Source organism: Podarcis erhardii, assembly GCF_964252035.2.
Source record: "Podarcis erhardii genome assembly, chromosome: 3".
Taxonomy (NCBI): domain Eukaryota; kingdom Metazoa; phylum Chordata; class Lepidosauria; order Squamata; family Lacertidae; genus Podarcis; species Podarcis erhardii.
In genome coordinates, this window is record NC_138507.1 from 66514426 (window position 1) to 66533037 (window position 18612).

General features: G+C 41.3%; 1 protein-coding gene across 1 annotated transcript; it reads left to right on the plus strand.

Annotated features, from left to right (window-relative positions):
• Nucleotides 1–818: 818 nt before the first annotated feature.
• On the plus strand, nt 819–17090 carry GINM1 (glycosylated integral membrane protein 1). Its single transcript, XM_081854391.1, has 8 exons — nt 819–977; nt 5163–5213; nt 5772–5868; nt 8263–8414; nt 12354–12510; nt 13054–13184; nt 15597–15760; nt 16190–17090. Exons 1-8 carry the CDS (start codon nt 858–860, stop codon nt 16290–16292), a joined length of 975 nt encoding a protein of 324 aa, XP_081710517.1. The 5' UTR covers nt 819–857; the 3' UTR covers nt 16293–17090.
• Nucleotides 17091–18612: the final 1522 nt, after the last annotated feature.

Below are 18612 nucleotides of genomic sequence, written 5' to 3' on the forward strand. Positions count from 1 at the left end.
TCTGTTTTGTTTTTAGCATTATTCATTCCTGCTGTTTTTAACCCCACCTAAATAATATTTGATTTCCCAGTAGTGATGTATGAAAGTGAAAGCTGGACCATAAAGAAGACTGAACACGGAATTGATGCTTTTGAATTATGGTGCTGGAGGAGACTCTTGAGAGTCCCATGGACTGCAAGAAGATCAAACCTATCCATTCTTAAGGAAATCAGCCCTGAGTGCTCACTGGAAGGACAGATCCTGAAGCTGAGGCTCCAATACTTTGGCCACCTCATGAGAAGAGAAGACTCCCTGGAAAAGACCCTGATGTTGGGAAAGATGGAGGGCACAAGGAGAAAGGGACGACAGAGGGCGAGATGGTTGGACAGTGTTCTGGAAGCTACCAGCATGAGTTTGACCAAACTGCGGGAGGCAGTGGAAGACAGAAGTGCCTGGCGTGCTCTGGTCCATGGGGTCACGAAGAGTCGGACACGACTAAACGACTAAACAACAACAAACCTGCATGCCTTATTCTCATCTCTGCTAATTTGAGGAAGGAGGACTAATTTATTTGAGACAGGTTGCTCTTTCCCCGCGCAAATCTCCTCTGGGCTGTTTGGCTCCAACTCCTAAGCCTTTCCCAAGGGAAACCTTTTTGACACGGCCTTTCTCCTGCCCTCAGCAGCACCTCTCCTAATCCTGCATCTTTGCCGGTTGTGTTGCTGCTGCTGCTGCCGCTGCTACTGTCTCCTCCTCCTCCTCCTCCTCCTCTCCTCTCCTCTCCCCTCCCCTGCCGGACTCCTCCCCGCCTCTGCTCCGCCTGCCGCCTCCTCTGGCTTTGTTGATGTTTCACTTTGTTTTAATTCCCGGCTCCCAAGATGGAGGCGGCGCTGGGGCCACGCGAGTTCCTGCGGCTGCTCCCGGGGCTCCTTCTTCTGCTGCCCTCCTGCCTGGCCGCCCCGGAGCCGACAGCTGCTTTCTCCCAGCTCGATAGCCAGGTAAGGGAGAGGAAGGGTCTCCGGGCAGCCTCATCTTTATTCTGACGGCACCAGGACGGAGAGTACGCGGAGGGAGTGGGGAAGAGGGGCGAGCAGAAGTGGACCCCTCGGAGGAGTCCGATAAAACCAAGAAACAAGACATGCAGTGGGTTGGCCCCTCAGCTTCCGTGCTCAGCAGCCCCTTAATTCGGAGTAAGGAAGCGACATGCTGCTGTAGATAGGCGCGGCGGCGTTGCATTGTTTGTCTTGTCTAAGGTGCCGTGGGAGTGTGCAAGACTGAGTGTGACGTGCAGGAGCTTCGTGTGGACATCCCGAGATGGTGCCCTAGTGCCCACCTGTGTGAAATGCTCAGGCTTGTACACTTTGAAGGTGTGTGTGTGTGTGGGGGGGTGTTTCTTCCTCCCCCACCCCCATCCCCGTGAAGGAGCGATTTGTATATTAATATGTATGCAGAATTGCATAAGATGTGGCATCGGGCCTTGTGTGGCTTGGATGTTGGTATGAAGTACGTCAGCTGCGTGCTTGCTATATATGCACACACGCATATTCAAGGGACCAAATGGATATGCAGTGAGAATACAGGATGTCCATTGGGCTAGGTAACACCAAGATTAGATTTTATTTGTCTGATTTGAACTTTGGGATTGAGTGCTTTCTTTAATGCATCTGGTCTGCGTTGAGAGAAGAGCATGATATTCTCAACTGTTTCTGTGCGGAAGCCTTTAATGATAAGCAGTCCAACAAAAACAAATTGCTTTTGAGTGGAAAATAAAGAGGAATGTTTAAGTGATTTGTAGGTGTTACAAATCCTGTGATTTGTGGGTGTTACTAGTAGTTTCTTTAAGTTAATCACATATTATAGCTGTGTTAGCTTGAAGCACAGGAGTGGTTTTGGTACAGTGTCCTTTTCAAGCACTTAAGATGCTACTTCATTCAACTTCTGATAGCTAGCTAATTGCTAAGAGAGCTAACCCAAAATCTCCATCACAAACATCTGAACAAGCAATGATTAGATTTGGATTAACTTTATCTCTGGTTTTCAGTGTGATGGAGTAGTATATGGAAAGATCCACTTTATGAAGAACTAGCAAAGTAAATACCTCAAGTGAGCATTTATAAGACACACACTCACTCTATGTTTTTTATATCGTTTATGAATGAACTGAAGTTTCACATGAATATGCTGTACTAGAAAAGTCAATAACTTTGCTTCTTGAAAGCATTTTTTATTTTAGATTTAGAAAAGGAAGGTGCAAGAGTCTGGGGACTCTTCTTTAAAAGAGTGGTGCATATTTACTCTTCTGGTAGTAATTCTCTTCACTACTAGGGTGATGGCTACTTGCAAGAAACAGTGGGAAATGCGAGAATCGCCCTCTGTGTCTTTGTGTACGTAATGCACAAAGAGCAAAGGAATAGTTGACACATCATAAAACTTTGATATAAAGAATGCACTTATTTCTTAATAACCCCTAAGAAGTAGATGCTGCTTGCATAAACATAAGGGTAAAAAGATTTTGATCAGTACAGGTGTTCATGACTTGCTAAGGGTCTGGACTGCCAAAAAGAAGTATTTTTGAGGTTCTTTTGTGATTTGTTTTCCTCTATAGCTATCTCAGTGATTCCTAGGAACTATAAAATCAACAGGAGAATATCTAAGAGGAAAGTGGTCAGAAGTTCTGTCCTTCAGGCAAAACACTGCTAGTGTTCATTCCATGAATCTGGAATGATCTTCCTTCAGTTGTTTTACTACTTCCCTACCTCCCTCTTCCCCAAAGAATTCTCATTTTCACCCTTAACATGTAATCTTTACATCTTATATTTTAAAGCCTCCAGAAAGGCTTATTGCACCACTAGAACCTGCTGGTAGAAGTTTACCTTCAGAAGACAATTATTTTAGAAATATATCTTCTTGAAAAATTGTTAGAGGAAAGGACTAAGAAAGAAAGATATTGAAAGGCAAAATAATAAAATGTCTGTTCAGTCATTTGCTTATGGTGCAATCTTCCTACATGACCACTATTGCACAATTTCTTGAAATTTTTCTAAACTACGTAGAATATGCTCCACAGTTGACTCCCCCCCCCCTTTGTTCTGTCGAAATTAGTCATTCTTTGCATTCATCACAAAGGGAACATTGTGAACTCTGGCCTTTTTGTCATAATTTTGTAGAATAGAGACTTTTTAACTGAAGGGTCATTAAGTGCACCCAAGAAATACTCTACCCAGTCATGCAGTGTGTGTGTTTGGCAGGGCAAAAAATGCTGGGACACCCAAGAGATGTGTAGTGTGTGTGAAAATAATATAATGTGAAAAGTACTGTTTTTTATTGATTTGTATTTTTTATTATTTAAAGTTTTATCACAACATTCACAATATGTGCTAGCATAAAAGGAGGGGAGGGGAAAGAGTGCTGGGCGGGGTGACAGTTAAAGGAAATATAAACCAGGTTATACATACAAAGCCAGCATACCATCAGCTGAAGCACATATGCAGGCTAGTATACATTTAGTAAAATTCAGGCCTAAGATGTTCATTGAAACTGCTGTACCTCAGTGAATTATTGTAAGGATAAATGAGCTTGGTGGTAGGGCTGGGTGATATCTGGTTTTCAACATCACGATATACCAATATATCACAATGTCTGAAATAAGGATGGAGCTATGTAGAGGCATTGGCTGGCTTCACGGTTTCCCCCACATTGTGATTTTTGCTTAGGGCACGCACACCCCCCCCCCATGATTTGTGATAAATTGCCAGGTCAAAAATTAAGAAACCAGTATCACGGTATGGACTCCGCCCAGCTCTTCTTGGTGGTTAGGAAATCATGCACATTCTCCTAAGCGTCTTGGAGGAAAGATAGGACATAAATGCAAATAAACAAATAAACAATAAATAAATGAAGGAGTTCCAGAAAGGTTATGCAAACTTAGGTTTCCTAGCTGCAAACCACCCCAAGAACTTTTTATTTTGTTTTCCTGAAAATATAAATGCCAGCAGTAATTTGGATTCCATCTCTGGTGCTAATTGAATTGTAAGGCAGAGAGCAGAAGTAAAGTATTGGTTAAACTTTTGATAAGTTAGACATTTGTCACAGTGTGGCACGTGCTCTCTATTCATGGCACTCTCATGCACTGTGTCCTCATATATATAGCTTATAAGCAGTTGGTTGCCTTAATTTTTTAAATTAAAATATAAAGCAGGTGTGGGGAACCTTTGGCTTGTTAGCCCCAGCAATCATGGCCAATGGCTAGGGATGGTGGGAAATGTAGCACTGCAACATCTGGAGAGCCAAAAGTTCCCCACACATGAGCTAAAGGATAATGTGAACATACAACAAATAAGGATATAGTTAATATACCATCATTTTGACAGTTGTTTTAATATAGGAAAACCTGGATATGGAATACAACTGGTGTAATACCTATTCCGGCGCTGTGGGTTAAACCACAGAGCCTAGGACTTGCCAATCAGAAGGTTGGTGGTTCAAATCCCCGTGACGGGGTGAGCTCCCATTGCTCTGTCCCTGCTCCTGCCCACCTAGCAGTTCGAAAGCACATCAAAGTGCAAGTAGATAAACAGGTACCGCTCCGGCGGGAAGGTAAACGGTGTTTCAGTGCGCTGCTCTGGTTCGCCAGAAGCGGCTTAGTCATGCTGGCCACATGACCCGGAAGCTGTACACCGGCTCCCTCAGCCACTAAAGCGAGATGAGCGCTGCAACCCCAGAGTCGGTCACGACTGGACCTAATGGTCAGGGGTCCCTTAAAAAAAAAAAAAACCTATTCCAGCAACTCAGATGAGAACCTGTTGTGCATTGTAGAATGCAATGTTTATTATTACTCAATATCTGGGGCACAGATCAGGATAAACTGCAGAAAGTGGAAGTAACTTGGTGCCTGTTCATCAGATTATACGTTTTTTTTACCAACCACACCATGATCAACTGACTGCTAGATCTCACAGCTTTTGAAAATTTGGTTGTATTCAGTTCTTCATAATCTAAAGGTCTGTTATCTAGTTTTTATAAAATTATACTCTACTTTTTGAATATATATAGGAAACACGGACAGATTAAAACTGGTATTGGAAAGGGTTTTGGAACTGGAAATAGAACCAGTTACCCATACTGAGGGATCTGTAACATGTTTCTTTCTTTGAAACCTCTTCCTCCTTCTCTCACATTTGCAGGAAAGCATCAAGATTAAAGTTACAATGCTGGAAAACAACAGGGATGGGCAGGTATGTCAGACTTCCTGTACTTGCCTTTTATCTTGTGATTGTGATCAGTCAGTGGAAATCAAGCATGTATTTAGGGTCTAACTAATCTGTGATAGATACAGAGTAGAAAGTACCGTTGATGGTAGCAAGTGATGGCACCATGTGACTTCTTGTTTCGCTCCCCTAAAAGATTATTGTGATCAGTGGGAATTGCTTGTGCCTCCTGAATGGCTGGTGTAGCTTTGCAAAGCATTTTGGGGTGTCTCCAGGGAATACGGAGGTGAGAGGATGCAGAATCCTGTGGATCCTCAGCCTCGCTCACTCCATTTTGACCCCTACCACCAGCAAAACATCTACACCTGCAGAGCTTTCCAAACATGTACTGGAGGACCTCTGGTGCCAGCTGCATTCCATAACCAGTTGAATGTCAGTTCCATGATTGCAGCCTTAACTTCTTAATGTCTGAATTCTGGTAATTGCTAAAATGATTATTTAGATCAAATAATCTTAGCAATTGTGCTTGACCTTGTATTACAAAATGTGAACATTTAACATGTTTTATTCTGTTATTTTCTTTAGGTCATCCTTAATATTACCTATGTAAATGGTCAGGTGTATGTAAATGACTTTCCGCTGAAGAGTGGAGTTGCTCGGATTAAATGTCAGACTTTAATATGTAAGTATTGTTTAATTCCTTACCTGTGCTGTGTGCTTCCATGCAGTTCACCACTCATGAATAATGGTATAATAAATAAGTAACACTATACTATATACGCATCTGTACTGTTAAAAATAAATCTCCACTGTTAAGGTATATTTAAAATAGAAAAAATATGAAATGGAGTGCCCTCTCTATTTCTCATCCACAGTGCTCATATATTCTGCCCATAAAAAATAATGAGTTCAAACCTTCCCTTTCTGGAACAGTTAGCGAAGTTCCTGTTCAGTTAATTTATTTGTTAAAGGCAAAGAATTTGTGCCGTAGACTAGGCAGTATAAATGCAAGGATGTGACTCCACCCTGATAAGTCCTGTCTGTCTCCTTTCTTAAACTGGCATATATCCAGATACAGTTGTGTAAAAGAAAGAATAATAATAATAGAATGTTGGGAGAGTCTTTCCGATAATCTTTGCAAAACACTTTCTTCTCCTGTAGACTTTCTTAGTTTAAGTTCAATCTCTGCTAGAACTAGAGATTTGATTGAAAAGATTTCCTAGTAATTTTTATAATGTAGTTATTGAAAATGGAAATACTGTTTCCCCACCCCCTCCCAGTCTGCTTTGTCCTGGACAGAAACATCTTGATTTGGGTATACAGGCAACATTTTACATAATGAATGAAGCTAAAGCAATTACTTTCCATGGAAGAACATTTTATGCACAGTGTAGTCTCTTGATGCACTGGTTATGGGTGGTCTCAAGGTTAAGTTCTGAGATCATCTACCCTTTATGATCAGCTCTTGCACTAAAGGCATGCTAATGTGTTTTAAGCATTGGCTTTTGAAAGCCTAAAACATTATGCATTAATAACTAAACATGGTTTACTTTAAGGAGACCAGGCAGTGGCTCATCATGGTTTGGATGCAGCAAAAGTGCTCCTATGCTTTAAAAAATTAGTATAGATCTTCTAAAGGAAGTAAGTTCTCTTGAACTGAGCAGGGCGTATGTCTCAATAGCCATATTAGAAATGAGCTCTCACTGTTCTTTACTCAGATGCAGTCGACTCTCAAACCGTCACAATACAAATTTGTATTGATTTAATATAAAATCTAACTGCTGTTGGTTCTGTAAGCCTTACGTTTGAGTTTCTGTTAAATTTCCAAGATAAGAATATAAAATGGTTCTGGGGTTGTATAATAAGAGTGCATGTTATTACTTCCCACAATGCATTCAGACATCCACTTTGCCTTACTGGAGGGATGGAGGGAGGTCAGGGTAGGAGGGCGTCTCAACTGACACTAAATACCCCAATCCTTGCAGAAGAAAATAGTGGTAGTTGGAACAAGCCCTTATTTTTTTTGTCTTAAACTCCAAAGACTGATTTGACTTGTGTATTGTGGATAGAAGCTGCCTACATATTACCAACAGGGTTGGACGCATGCATGTGCAAAGCCAGCAAGACAGCCGCTCCTTCCCTAACAGAAATGTCCATAGGAGCAAGGATATAGTACTTGCCCCTGGGGCAGGGAGTTTGGATGACTGAATGGAAGGAAGTGTCCTATCGTTTGCTTTCCTTCATTTTTGTGCCAAAAAGTCGTGGGGAGATTGGTCTTGGTAGACATGGTACACGCGGGTGGCGCTGTGGTCTAAACCACTGAGACTCTCGGGCTTGCTGATCAGAAGGTCAGTAGTTTGAATCCCCATGATGGGGTGAGCTCCTGTTGCTCTGCCCCAGCTCCTGCCAACCCAGCAGTTTGAAAGCACACCAGTGCAAGCAGATAAATAGTTATCGCTGTGGCGGGAAGGTAAACAGCGTTTCTGTGCGCTCTGGTTTCCATCACAGTGTCCTGTTGCACCAGAAGCGGTTTAGTCCTGCTGGCCACATGACCGGGAAAGCTGTCCATGGACAAATGCCAGCTCCCTTGGCCTGAAAGCGAGATGAGCGCTGCAACCCCATAGTCGCCTTGGACTGGACTTAACTGTCCAGGGGTACTTTACCTTTACCTAGACACTTGCTGTGTGCACTTATCTGAACACTATACCTGCTCCCCTTTCTCTGCTACCAATTTTCACAAGTCCAAGCTTTAGTGGGAATGCAGTGCTGAACTCAGTTCTTGGGAACCCTATGGAATGAAGGAGGCTGCTTGTGTTTCCACTTGATCTTTAGGAAAACAAATATGCAGATGATAAAAAGTATTCTTGTTTGCATTCAGGAAAACCTTTGTACTCTTGGCCCATGACCACTTCTTTTGAAAGCTGCCTTGAATCCAGCAACAAGCAGTTCTGTTTCAGTGCAGTGAGGAGCCAAATTTAATCTGAAATGCACCGATCACCCATTTATGTGTACCTTGTTTTTAGAGATCATATCTCTCTATATAACCACTATATGACACACAGTTCTTCATTGATAGTGGAGAGTAGTAACTCTGAAACACTACAGGAAGAGGAGCGATTAGGAATTGTCAGCGTTCGCATTATGGTCCACGAATGGCCGATGGCATCCAGATCCAACTTGCGATTGATTGTTGTTCAAGAGGAAGTGACAGAAATTGATGAAAAGCGGGTAAGTCATACCACTTTAAATTATTGTATTTGTTGGCCAGTTTTTAAATTCATTGGAGCACTTTGTTCCACCGTGAATGGGTAGTTTAGTTGTATGATATGATATGGTGTCCAATGTTTATTATATGTCCTCTTTGGGCAGTGGACCCCAAGTACATTATTTATTTACTTTAAGTATATTCTGCTCCGTATTTAAACAAAAACATTGAAACTGTTTACTAAAGGAATCAATCTAAAAAAAATGCAATACAAATTCCACATTTAAAACTAAACAGCAGCAGCAGCAACAGTCACCCCATAAGCAACAATAAATATCTTTTAAAATATACATAAGTAAAAGAACTAAAAACCACAAAACAAATAGGATTTAAAAAGAAACCATAACACCACAACAATATATACTGTATATCATCACCAAACAGGGCTTTCCAAGACAGGGCTCATCTAGACTGGGACCCATTGGAAAGCCAGCCCTGCTGCTGTCACGTAATGATATTGACCTAATACCTGTTAACAGAATTTCTAGTACACAGCTCTTTTCAACTGTAGTCTGATCTTATTGTAAAATCCACTCCTGTACTGCAGAAATTAACGATTCTAATCAAGAAACTGTCAAAAGAGACACTCTCTTTCTTCTTGTTGCCACACACATTTAGTAACAGTGCTTTCAAAGAAAAAGGGATCTGAGTTCTATAAAAGTGACAAAACTCTTCCTCTCAAATAGTTCTGGTATCCTGGTGATTTACTTAAAATGTATGATGTTTTTAAATTTTCAGCATGAGATAACTTGCCACACCCAGTTGAGTATTGTGTACCACTGTGTACAGTACAGTACCGTTTACAGTAATTCTGTGTTGTATTGTGTTTAGTGCTCTAATTGTTTTATACAATATGCTCAGAAATGTGAAATGAACTAAGTGTGAAGTGAACTACTAGGTATTTGTTTCCTTCAACTCTACTGTTCAATGCTCAAGTCTAAGTTTCAACAGAAGTGTCAGTGTGGATATGTAATTCTTGATCATGTCAGCATTCCAGCTTGGGCACCTGAAAGCCTGGCAGAGGGCTGAACGATAAAACTTACATCAACAAACGGCATCCTGCTACATTCCTCTTCATTGACATGTCTCTAAATTGTTAGGGTTTAGCACTTTACAGTCATCATGTCTGTACACATGTCATACACTTCACAACTCATCATGTCAGTGTTGGCATCAGGTAGTATGATCTGAATTACTAGTGACAAAAGGGCAGGAAAATAAACAAACCAGTTCTGTAATTAATATATGACGATACTCTAATTTTGGTGCCAAGACTTATTCAGTGAGCACTCATGGCATCCCATCTCCTCCTAAAGAGTTAATAGATTGGTGATTTGTTTAGAAAGTTTTGTTTTCTGAATTCCAGCGTTAGAGAACTTTCCCCATCCAGTTGCATTCTATGCATAATGGGGAATTGTTGCCCAGTAAGTCTGTGTTGTGTTATTTTTAGCACTCCCATTGTTTTATGCACTACACTCAGTCTGCTGCTTATTTCTGAGTGTGATAAATGCAGCCATTAGTTTGTTTAAATACATTTTTTCAGCTGAAGAGTAGGGTAAAAATACTTCAAAATACATATGCCTGCTCGTTCTCTTCCCTTTTAAGGGAGAACCAGTCAGGATATTAAGTACAATTACTGAAGCTGAAATAACAGCAACAGACACTTTGGAAACAAATTCTACTGATTCAGAGTCATTTAATTCCTATTAATCACACTTGGTAGCGTTTACACATCATTTATTAAAGATTTCTCATTACCATACTATTCCAGGCGACGTGATTCACAAGACGCCTGTCTCATTTTTATCCCCATGGACTTTTGTAAATTGCACCACACTGTTGCAAGCAACAAATGGCATAAAGACTTCACAGCAGAATGACAAATTCTATTCTGCATTGAGTTCAGAATGTGGCATATTACAACAAAAATCCTACACCTTTATAGTGACAACTTGGGGGTGGGGGTGGGAAACACCTTGAGGCCTTGGTAAAAAGCCCCTGTGAAAATCAGCCCGACACTTGGTGGCAACTGAAAGGGCAACTTCATTGTTATGAGTGATCAGAAAAGGGAACTTTGTGGGGCTGTATGTTAACATAACCATAGAAAAGCTCAGGACATTACTGGTTCAAATCCACACAGAGGCAGAAACATTTTAGGGAGATGGGTGCAGTCCAGGTAGGCCGGAGAAACACTGGTGTCAGCAGCTCTGAAGAGCTGCTTCCAGTCAGTATTGACCGAGCAGTTAACATGCTACTCTCCATATGCCATGGACTATAACTTCCAACTTTCCTGACCATTGGCCATGCTGGAGCCCAACAACATCCGATGCATAGCTGTCAACGTTTCCCTTTTTTAAAAGGAAATTCCCTTATTCCGAATAGGATTCTTCGCAAGAAAAGGGAAAAGTTGACAGCTATGATCTGACAGGCACTATGATAGCTGTAAACAATACTGAGCTGGATGGACAAATAATCTGACTCGGTATAAGGCAACTTATACTATATATTTTTCCAGTTTCACAGAACTGAAAATAAAAGGGTGCCATTATTTAAGTCTCTGGGATATTCCTTCCTTATCTGAGTGCAGTCGTGGTGGTAGAGGGTCCTGTGTTTGGATTAGAATGAAGGGGCAGATTCCTTCCATCCCATGATTTTGGAACTCAGGAGGCAGAACTTTCCAGGAATTGATGTGTTCATGGTCAGTCATGTCCACGTATGGGAGCATCATTTGGTAGGGAGGGGGAAGGAGCACGTCATTCATTCATTCCCTCCCATCCAGTCAAACAGAGGCAGCTCCTTTCTTCATCAGTTAGGCCACAGCTAACAGATGCTGTTCTGTGGATAGTTCTATTAGCCAGATGCACGAAATACTAGCATTGAGATCATCAGATGAAACTGACAGCTCATACAGGAATTAATATTTGGCACAGAATTATTCGCGATTCTCTTCTTCAATTACTTTAAAACAAAACAGCATTCCCATACCACATGACACTGCTGCTTTTTCATACTTCCCCACATTGGCCCTCATTCTAGAGGGATGATGTTCAGCATGTTTATGTTGTAGTGGGTAGGCCCCATTTCCTGGTAATGTTTTAATGAAAGATTAGGATCATGGGTTTGTTGGCTATTTGCAGATTAGTTGCACTGCAGAAAGCTTGTTGGGGAGACCACACATTACAAGGAACACAAAATAACTTTAGCTAGGTTTTAATAACAAAAACAAAAACACCTTTTACATTAAATATATCAATAAGCATAACCCAACCACCAGGGTACTGAGAGAGCTAGGTGCTGCTCTTTATATACTATACCCAATTGCTGACACAGCTTAATTAACAGAACTTAACAGCACCTGCTATACTGCTAGACAGCTGTAAAACTAGGTCACGTTATTTGCTCTGGCCCTTAAAGAAATACACATCTTGTGGAACAATAATGAACCTTCAAATTTCAAGAGACAATTCAACAGGGTTGCTCTTTAGAAGAGAGTCGATATCACATTCTGCCCTTCACCTTAATATCTCTTTAGTGAGACTCCAAAAAGGGCTACAGTGAGTGGAATCTTTATTTAACGAGGAAGAACCATGGTTCACTGGTAGAGCATCTGCATTGCTTGAAAAGATATGAGGTTCAGTCCCCAGCATCTCCAGTTTGGGCTGGGAATGGCTCCTGCCTGAAGAGTGGCTACTGGTCAGTGTTGACAATATTGCGCTAGATGGACCATTGGTCTGGCTCAGTATAAGGCAGCTTCCTATGTTCCTAAATCAAACAGACTTTTCATCTTGGCATTCTGTTTATCTTTTATACATCTGCCTTTTTATTTTCACCATTTCAAAAAAGCACCTACCGCTCTGGTTTCAAGAGGATTGCTCATAAATAGTTATACTTCTCTTTTGCAGGTTCAGCAAGATGAAGTGACTGAAATAGACATCTTGGTAAAGGACTTAAGAGTCCTTAGGCACTCAAATTACACTGTTCCTTTGAAGGAGAGCATGCTGTATTCCATCCCCAGAGACAACGATATCTTGTTCACACTTCCAAACATTGCAGGAAAAGGTATGCAGTGATGCTGATCTCTGACAAATCGGTTTGACTTCTTCATTACAGAAAGTGTTGCCATAATTTTTTGCCTTTTCATTTAAGTTTTCCTGTATTACTTTTCAGTATCCATACACCGAAAGGGAGAACATCCAATCTATTTTAAGTTGATTGATTTTAAAATGTCTATAGGCTGCTTTTCCTATGTTCTAAGTGGTGTGCGTCATTTAAGAACAACTTGGTAAATGAAAGCAGCAAATAATGATAAAACAATCCCCAAACTAGTGAATCAGCCAAAATGCCAGCTAAGAAGTCTTTCAAGTCTTATGGGAAATGGCCAGAAATTGACTCCTCAATTTTAAAGGCAGGTCAAATTTGTTTGTTTGTCATTCTTTTTAGTATGTTGTATTGTGAAACAAAATGCACAAGTATATTTGAATATACTCAAAATGTAGCATTACTTTGTTATTTTGCTTGCTTGCTTTCCCCTGGAATTATCTATGGAGGTGGGGAGGCATCTACTTGTTAAGCTAACCTCTTTCTTTTCTTTTTAAAAAATAGATATTGAAAGCCCACTACAAACAACCAGTCACTACCTTCTAAGACAAGTAGAAACTACAGTGGATGAAGAGACAATGCCTGGCAAGTTGCCAGAGACTCCTCTCAGAACAGAGCCTCCATCCTCTTATAAGGTCTTTTCTGTTACTGTTACACCACTATTGTAGGGTGGGGCATTCTCGTGAGACATTCCAGGAGCCTAAATTATGTGGGGGACAACAAAACAGCAGGGCAGAGTACTGCTGGGACAGAGGAAACTGCTCCCTACCCCTTTCCAAATAATATCATAGAGTTATTCTGATTGCAGAAGGGACTTCAACCCAAAACCCCAATGGTAGGGAAGGCCAAGAGCTGGGCATACATGCACCTTTCAGAGATGAGAATTCACAGTGCCCGAGGCCAAGCTTGTGTGTTCTCAGCTCCTTTCCTCCAGGGATATGAGAGCAGAGGTGCCTTTTTTACACATTCAGCTGAACTCTTACTGGTTGGGAGCATGGCCTGTGGGCATGGTCTTCCTCCTGCTCTACAAGATGCTTGAACATATGTGATGTTCATCAAGGAGATGAATGTTACTTGCCTGTAACTGAACACAAAATAGAAATGTTAATTTAAACATGAAAAAGAAAACATGAAACCCAACTAATAACCAAATGTATTATAGTCAAAATTGTGTGCAAAAAAAGACATATATACCTTGAGCTAAAATGTATTGGTATTTGTATACTAATTCTAGAAGTTTCAGATCCAAGATAAGCAAATTAAAAGTTCCTGGAATTAAAGAAAAGCATATATTTGAAAACATAATTAAAATATGAGAAACCTAATCATAGAGTTGGAAGAGACCACAAGGGCCATCGAGTGATAATCTATTTCCTACTCCTGGGTATAAAAATCCACAGGCCCCACTTGGAGTGTGTTAGGGAAAGGTAAAGGGACCCCTGACCATTAGGTCCAGTCGTGACCGACTCTGGGGTTGCGGCGCTCATCTCGCTGTATTGGCCGAGGGATCCGGCGTACAGCTTCCGGGTCATGTGGCCAGCATGACTAAGCCGCTTCTGGCAAACCAGAGCAGCGCACGGAAACGCCGTTTACCTTCCCACCGGAGTGGTACCTATTTATCTACTTGCACTACTGTGCTTTCGAACTGCTAGGTTGGCAGGAGCAGGGACCGAGCAACGGGAGCTCACCCCGTTGTGGGGATTTGAACTGCCGACCTTCTGATCGGCAAGTCCTAGGCTCTGTGGTTTAACCCACAGCGCCACCCGCGTCCCTCTTGGAGTGGTGTTAGTCTGCATCAAAGAGGACATTACATATAATAAATTTAAAATCATGAAAGAAGAAATCCATTCACAGAAATACCAGGCCTCCAAAATAATATATTATGAACATGTTATTATGCTCCTGACCAAAATTCTGATGATGATTTTCAGACAGACAAGCCAGGTAGGCAGCCAAAGGAGAAACTATTGTAATAATGGACAACTTAAATTATCCTCACTCTGGGTAAATATCAGGTCATAACAAAAAGACAAATTTCTAGATACAATAAATACTTGTGTCTCAAATTCAGCATTTCATAATCAGCTTGCCCAGAAAGTGCAGTAGTGTGGCATTCAGTTTCAGAAGAGGAAGTGTCTAAAAATGAGAGGTTAGTTACAAAGGAAGTTGAAAAATTTCTGCTTACTGCTGCAGTCCCCAGAGCCATTTTCCATACTCTCACCAATGGTCTCCCAAGTCTCTGGAACAGATTTTTGAGGGACATGGCAGGGTTATAGAGAGAAGTAGTAAATTGGCACAAACGACTTCTCCTTCTCTTATATAAACAGACCACTCTGCTAGATCAAAAGCTGTTCCCGTATCACCCAATAATTATAAGAGAGTCAGATAAAAATGTACAGGTGCAAACGAGTCCAAGAGAACGGCAGTGTGGTTAAATAGCAACGTCAAGGAAGCTGTCAAAGGCGAGTTAGTATCCTTTTTGAACAAAGGAGGGAAACAAAACAAAATTGGCTGAAACAAGTGTAAATTTATGAGGCAAGCACAGAAGGAATTTGAGAAGTTTCAGGCAACTGGGGGTGGGAGAGGGGAAGAGAAACTTTCCTTCCGTGATCTTCTTTTTGCTCACTTATCTTAAGATCTAAGTATCTGTGTGGATTCAGCATATATATGCTGAAGGCATAGAAGAGGAAAAAGCTGCTGCCGCCAGGCTGTGCTTGCAAACTTCTCCTCTAAACTGGCCACTGTTGAATAGAGTGCAGGGTTAGAGCCACCAGTCTGATCCACCCCCTCTAGTCTTAATTTCTCAACGGGATGTGAAATATGCTTTATTAAGAGTGACTCATGCCCACCTTTTACTGTCAGCCCACTGTTTATTTATCAGTAAATAAATAGTGGTTGAGAGCTAAAAAGATCATTTAAATTGTAGCAGTTGGGCTTCCGAAGAGGATCTATGTTCTGAGATTTGAAGCAGATATACCACCTTCTGTGTTTAGTGGATCAGGGCATCAGTGATGGGTATTTAACTGGCAGTATTGTTGCATTTGCAGGTGATGTGCCAGTGGGTAGAATACCTGAGAAAAGAGCTCTGCAGGTTCTGGCTCCAGTCCTTTCCAGTGTTCTTTGATCTAATGTTGGTCATTGTTGTTGGAGTTGTTGGAGCAGCTTTGATCATCAAAGTCTTAAAAGTGTTTTGCCCCTCATGTGAACCCAGGTAAATGCCTTTCTACATTTCATTCTGTAGAAGCAAACTGTTACTTCAGAAAAAAGGAGCTTATTTCTGACTACTGTTTTCTTTCCCTGCTAAAATTCTAGTGAGCATAGTCCAGTTCCACAAATGTAGCTCTCCTAAAATATTATAATATATTGACCCTTTTAAAACCATTCTTCTGTATTTCAGGTGCAGCTGTTTTGAACAGTTGCTCTTCCTAATAGGCACTATAAATATAAATGTAGAAGACAAACTTTTTTTTAACAGTCTTAGCTTACCATGCTTACATATCTGTTGAAGTAAACTTGTTTTTGTTGTACAGTTTTCAGTTCTGAAGCTGAAACAACACTGTTAAACTGGGCATGACAACTGGTAAGAAAAACCTTGAATTTCTGAAGTCTAAATTTTAATGACTACCTGCTTCTTTTTCAGGGGAGTCCTTCAGGTTGATCTCAGTGTCGTCCCTGTGGTTGGGATCAGCTTACTTCCAGATATTCCAGAGAAGACAGATAATATAGAGGAAAAATGTATTTAAACACATTCACCTTAATTGTATGAATTTGTTGACACGGTATTTGACACTTGATTCTTAATATATTGTGTACCCTTTCCTATACAGACTATGAACTATCAATGTTTTAAAATGTTTTAAGAGGCCCCAAAGACTACATCTCCACTTCAACCACCTTAATAAGTTATTGACAGAAGGGGGGAAAATAGCAGTTTCCTTCCATAAGGACTTCAGCAAGTTCTAACTTCTATGAAGTAATTTTCCATCTCCTCATAAAATCATCCCGACTACACTGGTTGCATGAACCTGCCACACTAATCTAAATAACCTGCTGCCTTGAAACATCCTGAGATTTCAGTAATGATACGTGAACATAATTAAGACTGCAGCCTTAAGCTCCACAGAGCAATGAAAATAATAAGTGATTAGACCCCAGCAACATGGAACAGCATGGACAGGATTGTCCATACCTGTGAGAAAAGGAAAGCTAATTTAGGCCTGCTGTCCTTAAGCGTGCCTTATGGGAGAGGTCGAGAGATAGCTTTCATCCTGCTCTTACAACAAATTCAGTATTGGTGCAGTGCTTTTTGGTGCATGAAAGGCAATCTAACATTACAAGCACTTTATTCAGTCATTTTTTAAAAAGGCCTCTTCCCACTAAAAGTTGTGTTTGTAAAACTGTACTTCTTGAAGTTGCAGTACAGTATAAACGCCTCTTACCCAAGAGAAAATGTCTTCAAGATCCCGATTTACTAAGAATTGTTTTACATATGGATTTGTACGATCACAGCTTTACAATAAATCCTTATCTGTTGAGAGAAACTGGAGGCCTTGTATCATTCATGTCTATCAAGGACAGCAAGGCCTGACGCTTGCAAAACTGGTTTGCTTCGTATATTTTACAGGGGGTGGTTTATTTCACAGAGTTGCTAGACTACCCTTCAGCATTGCTGCTCCGAAGATGCCTAACAAAAACACAGCAGATTTATTTAACTGCTTAGAGGCGAGGAAAGCAGCAATGTAAAATAAATTCTCAGCAGCAGATAAGACCCAATCACAGATTTAAAAAGCTTTAGGATTGTGTTGAAGGGAGGCGGGTAGCGCTGTGGTCTAAACCACAGAGCCTAGGGCTTCCCAATCAGAAGGTCGGCAGTTTGAATTCCCGCAACGGGGTGAGCTCCCATTGTTCGGTCCCAGCTCCTGCCAACCTAGCAGTTCGAAAGCACAAAATGCAAGTAGATAAATAGGTACCGCTCTGGCGGGAAGGTAAATGGCATTTCCGTGCGCTGCTCTGGTTTGCCAGAAGCGGCTTAGTCTTACTGGCCACATGACCCAGAAGCTGTCTGCGGACAAACGCTGTCTCCCTCGGCCAATAGAGCGAGATGAGCGCCACAACCCCAGAGTCGTCTGTGACTGGACCTAATGGTCAGGGGTACCTTTACCTTTAGGATTGTGTTGAGTGTTGCTCAGCTGACCATAAGGAGTCTGTCAGCAGAATAGGGAGGGAAGCAGCATCTCCTCCCCTGCACATCCCTCCTAATGTTAGTCTGGAGGGCTGGGGACTTTCCAGAGCAGATTTGGAGAGAGGAAGGGAAATTGCTTTGCTCCTTATTCTGCTGCTGGAAGCCTTACCTTCAGCCAAGCAACACCACTGAATACAGCTGAATGATCAAATGCTACTTTCTACAGCTGAAAGATGGCACATAAATGCCTTTATAACATGAAAGCTAAAAGGCCTGGGGAAATAAAAAATACATTTGCTTGGTGCCAGAAATATAACGGAGGATGCAACAACTGAAAAAGCCCATATCCTAGCTGCTACCTGCATTACCTTTGGAGATGGGAGGACCCTCATCTCAGCATGAGGGCAGGTTCATGTGGCTATCAAGCCTATGACTTCACGTGAAAATAATACCTTCAAATATTTTATATTGAAAAGTACTCCACTTTTGAGATAACTGCCATGATAGAACACAAAGCACTACATATTCATAATACTGAAATGCTACTGCTGCTTGGTGAATAAGGAAGGTCTCCAGAGCAAAGTGTGAGATAAGGCAAAATATTTATTTTCTTACCAGCACCATGTTACCCTTTATATATTGCCATTGGTTTTCTCCTGTGAATTCTCCTTGTGCCATTCGTGTTTCCCAGCACCACCTAGCATTGATTCCCATTGAATGTTTATGTAATTCGCTAAAGTTACAGAATTAGGGCACTGTTAGTGAGTGGCTCCTTAGGCTGTATGGATGGGAGATTGCCTGTTCTTGGTGGGGTTACATACTCTGAAGCTTGGGGGTTATTTTGGATTCTTTGATGTCACCTGAGGCTCAGGTGGCTCACT

What these genes read in the sequence shown, in the direction of transcription:
- GINM1 (XM_081854391.1), top strand. Translation starts at nt 858, where the DNA reads ATGGAGGCGGCGCTGGGGCCACGCGAGTTCCTGCGGCTGCTCCCGGGG. An exon ending in AAAACAACAGGGATGGGCAG is followed by an intron (nt 5,214 to 5,771) that starts GTATGTCAGACT and finishes TATTTTCTTTAG; the next exon opens with GTCATCCTTAATATTACCTA. An exon ending in AGCCTCCATCCTCTTATAAG is followed by an intron (nt 13,185 to 15,596) that starts GTCTTTTCTGTT and finishes TTGCATTTGCAG; the next exon opens with GTGATGTGCCAGTGGGTAGA.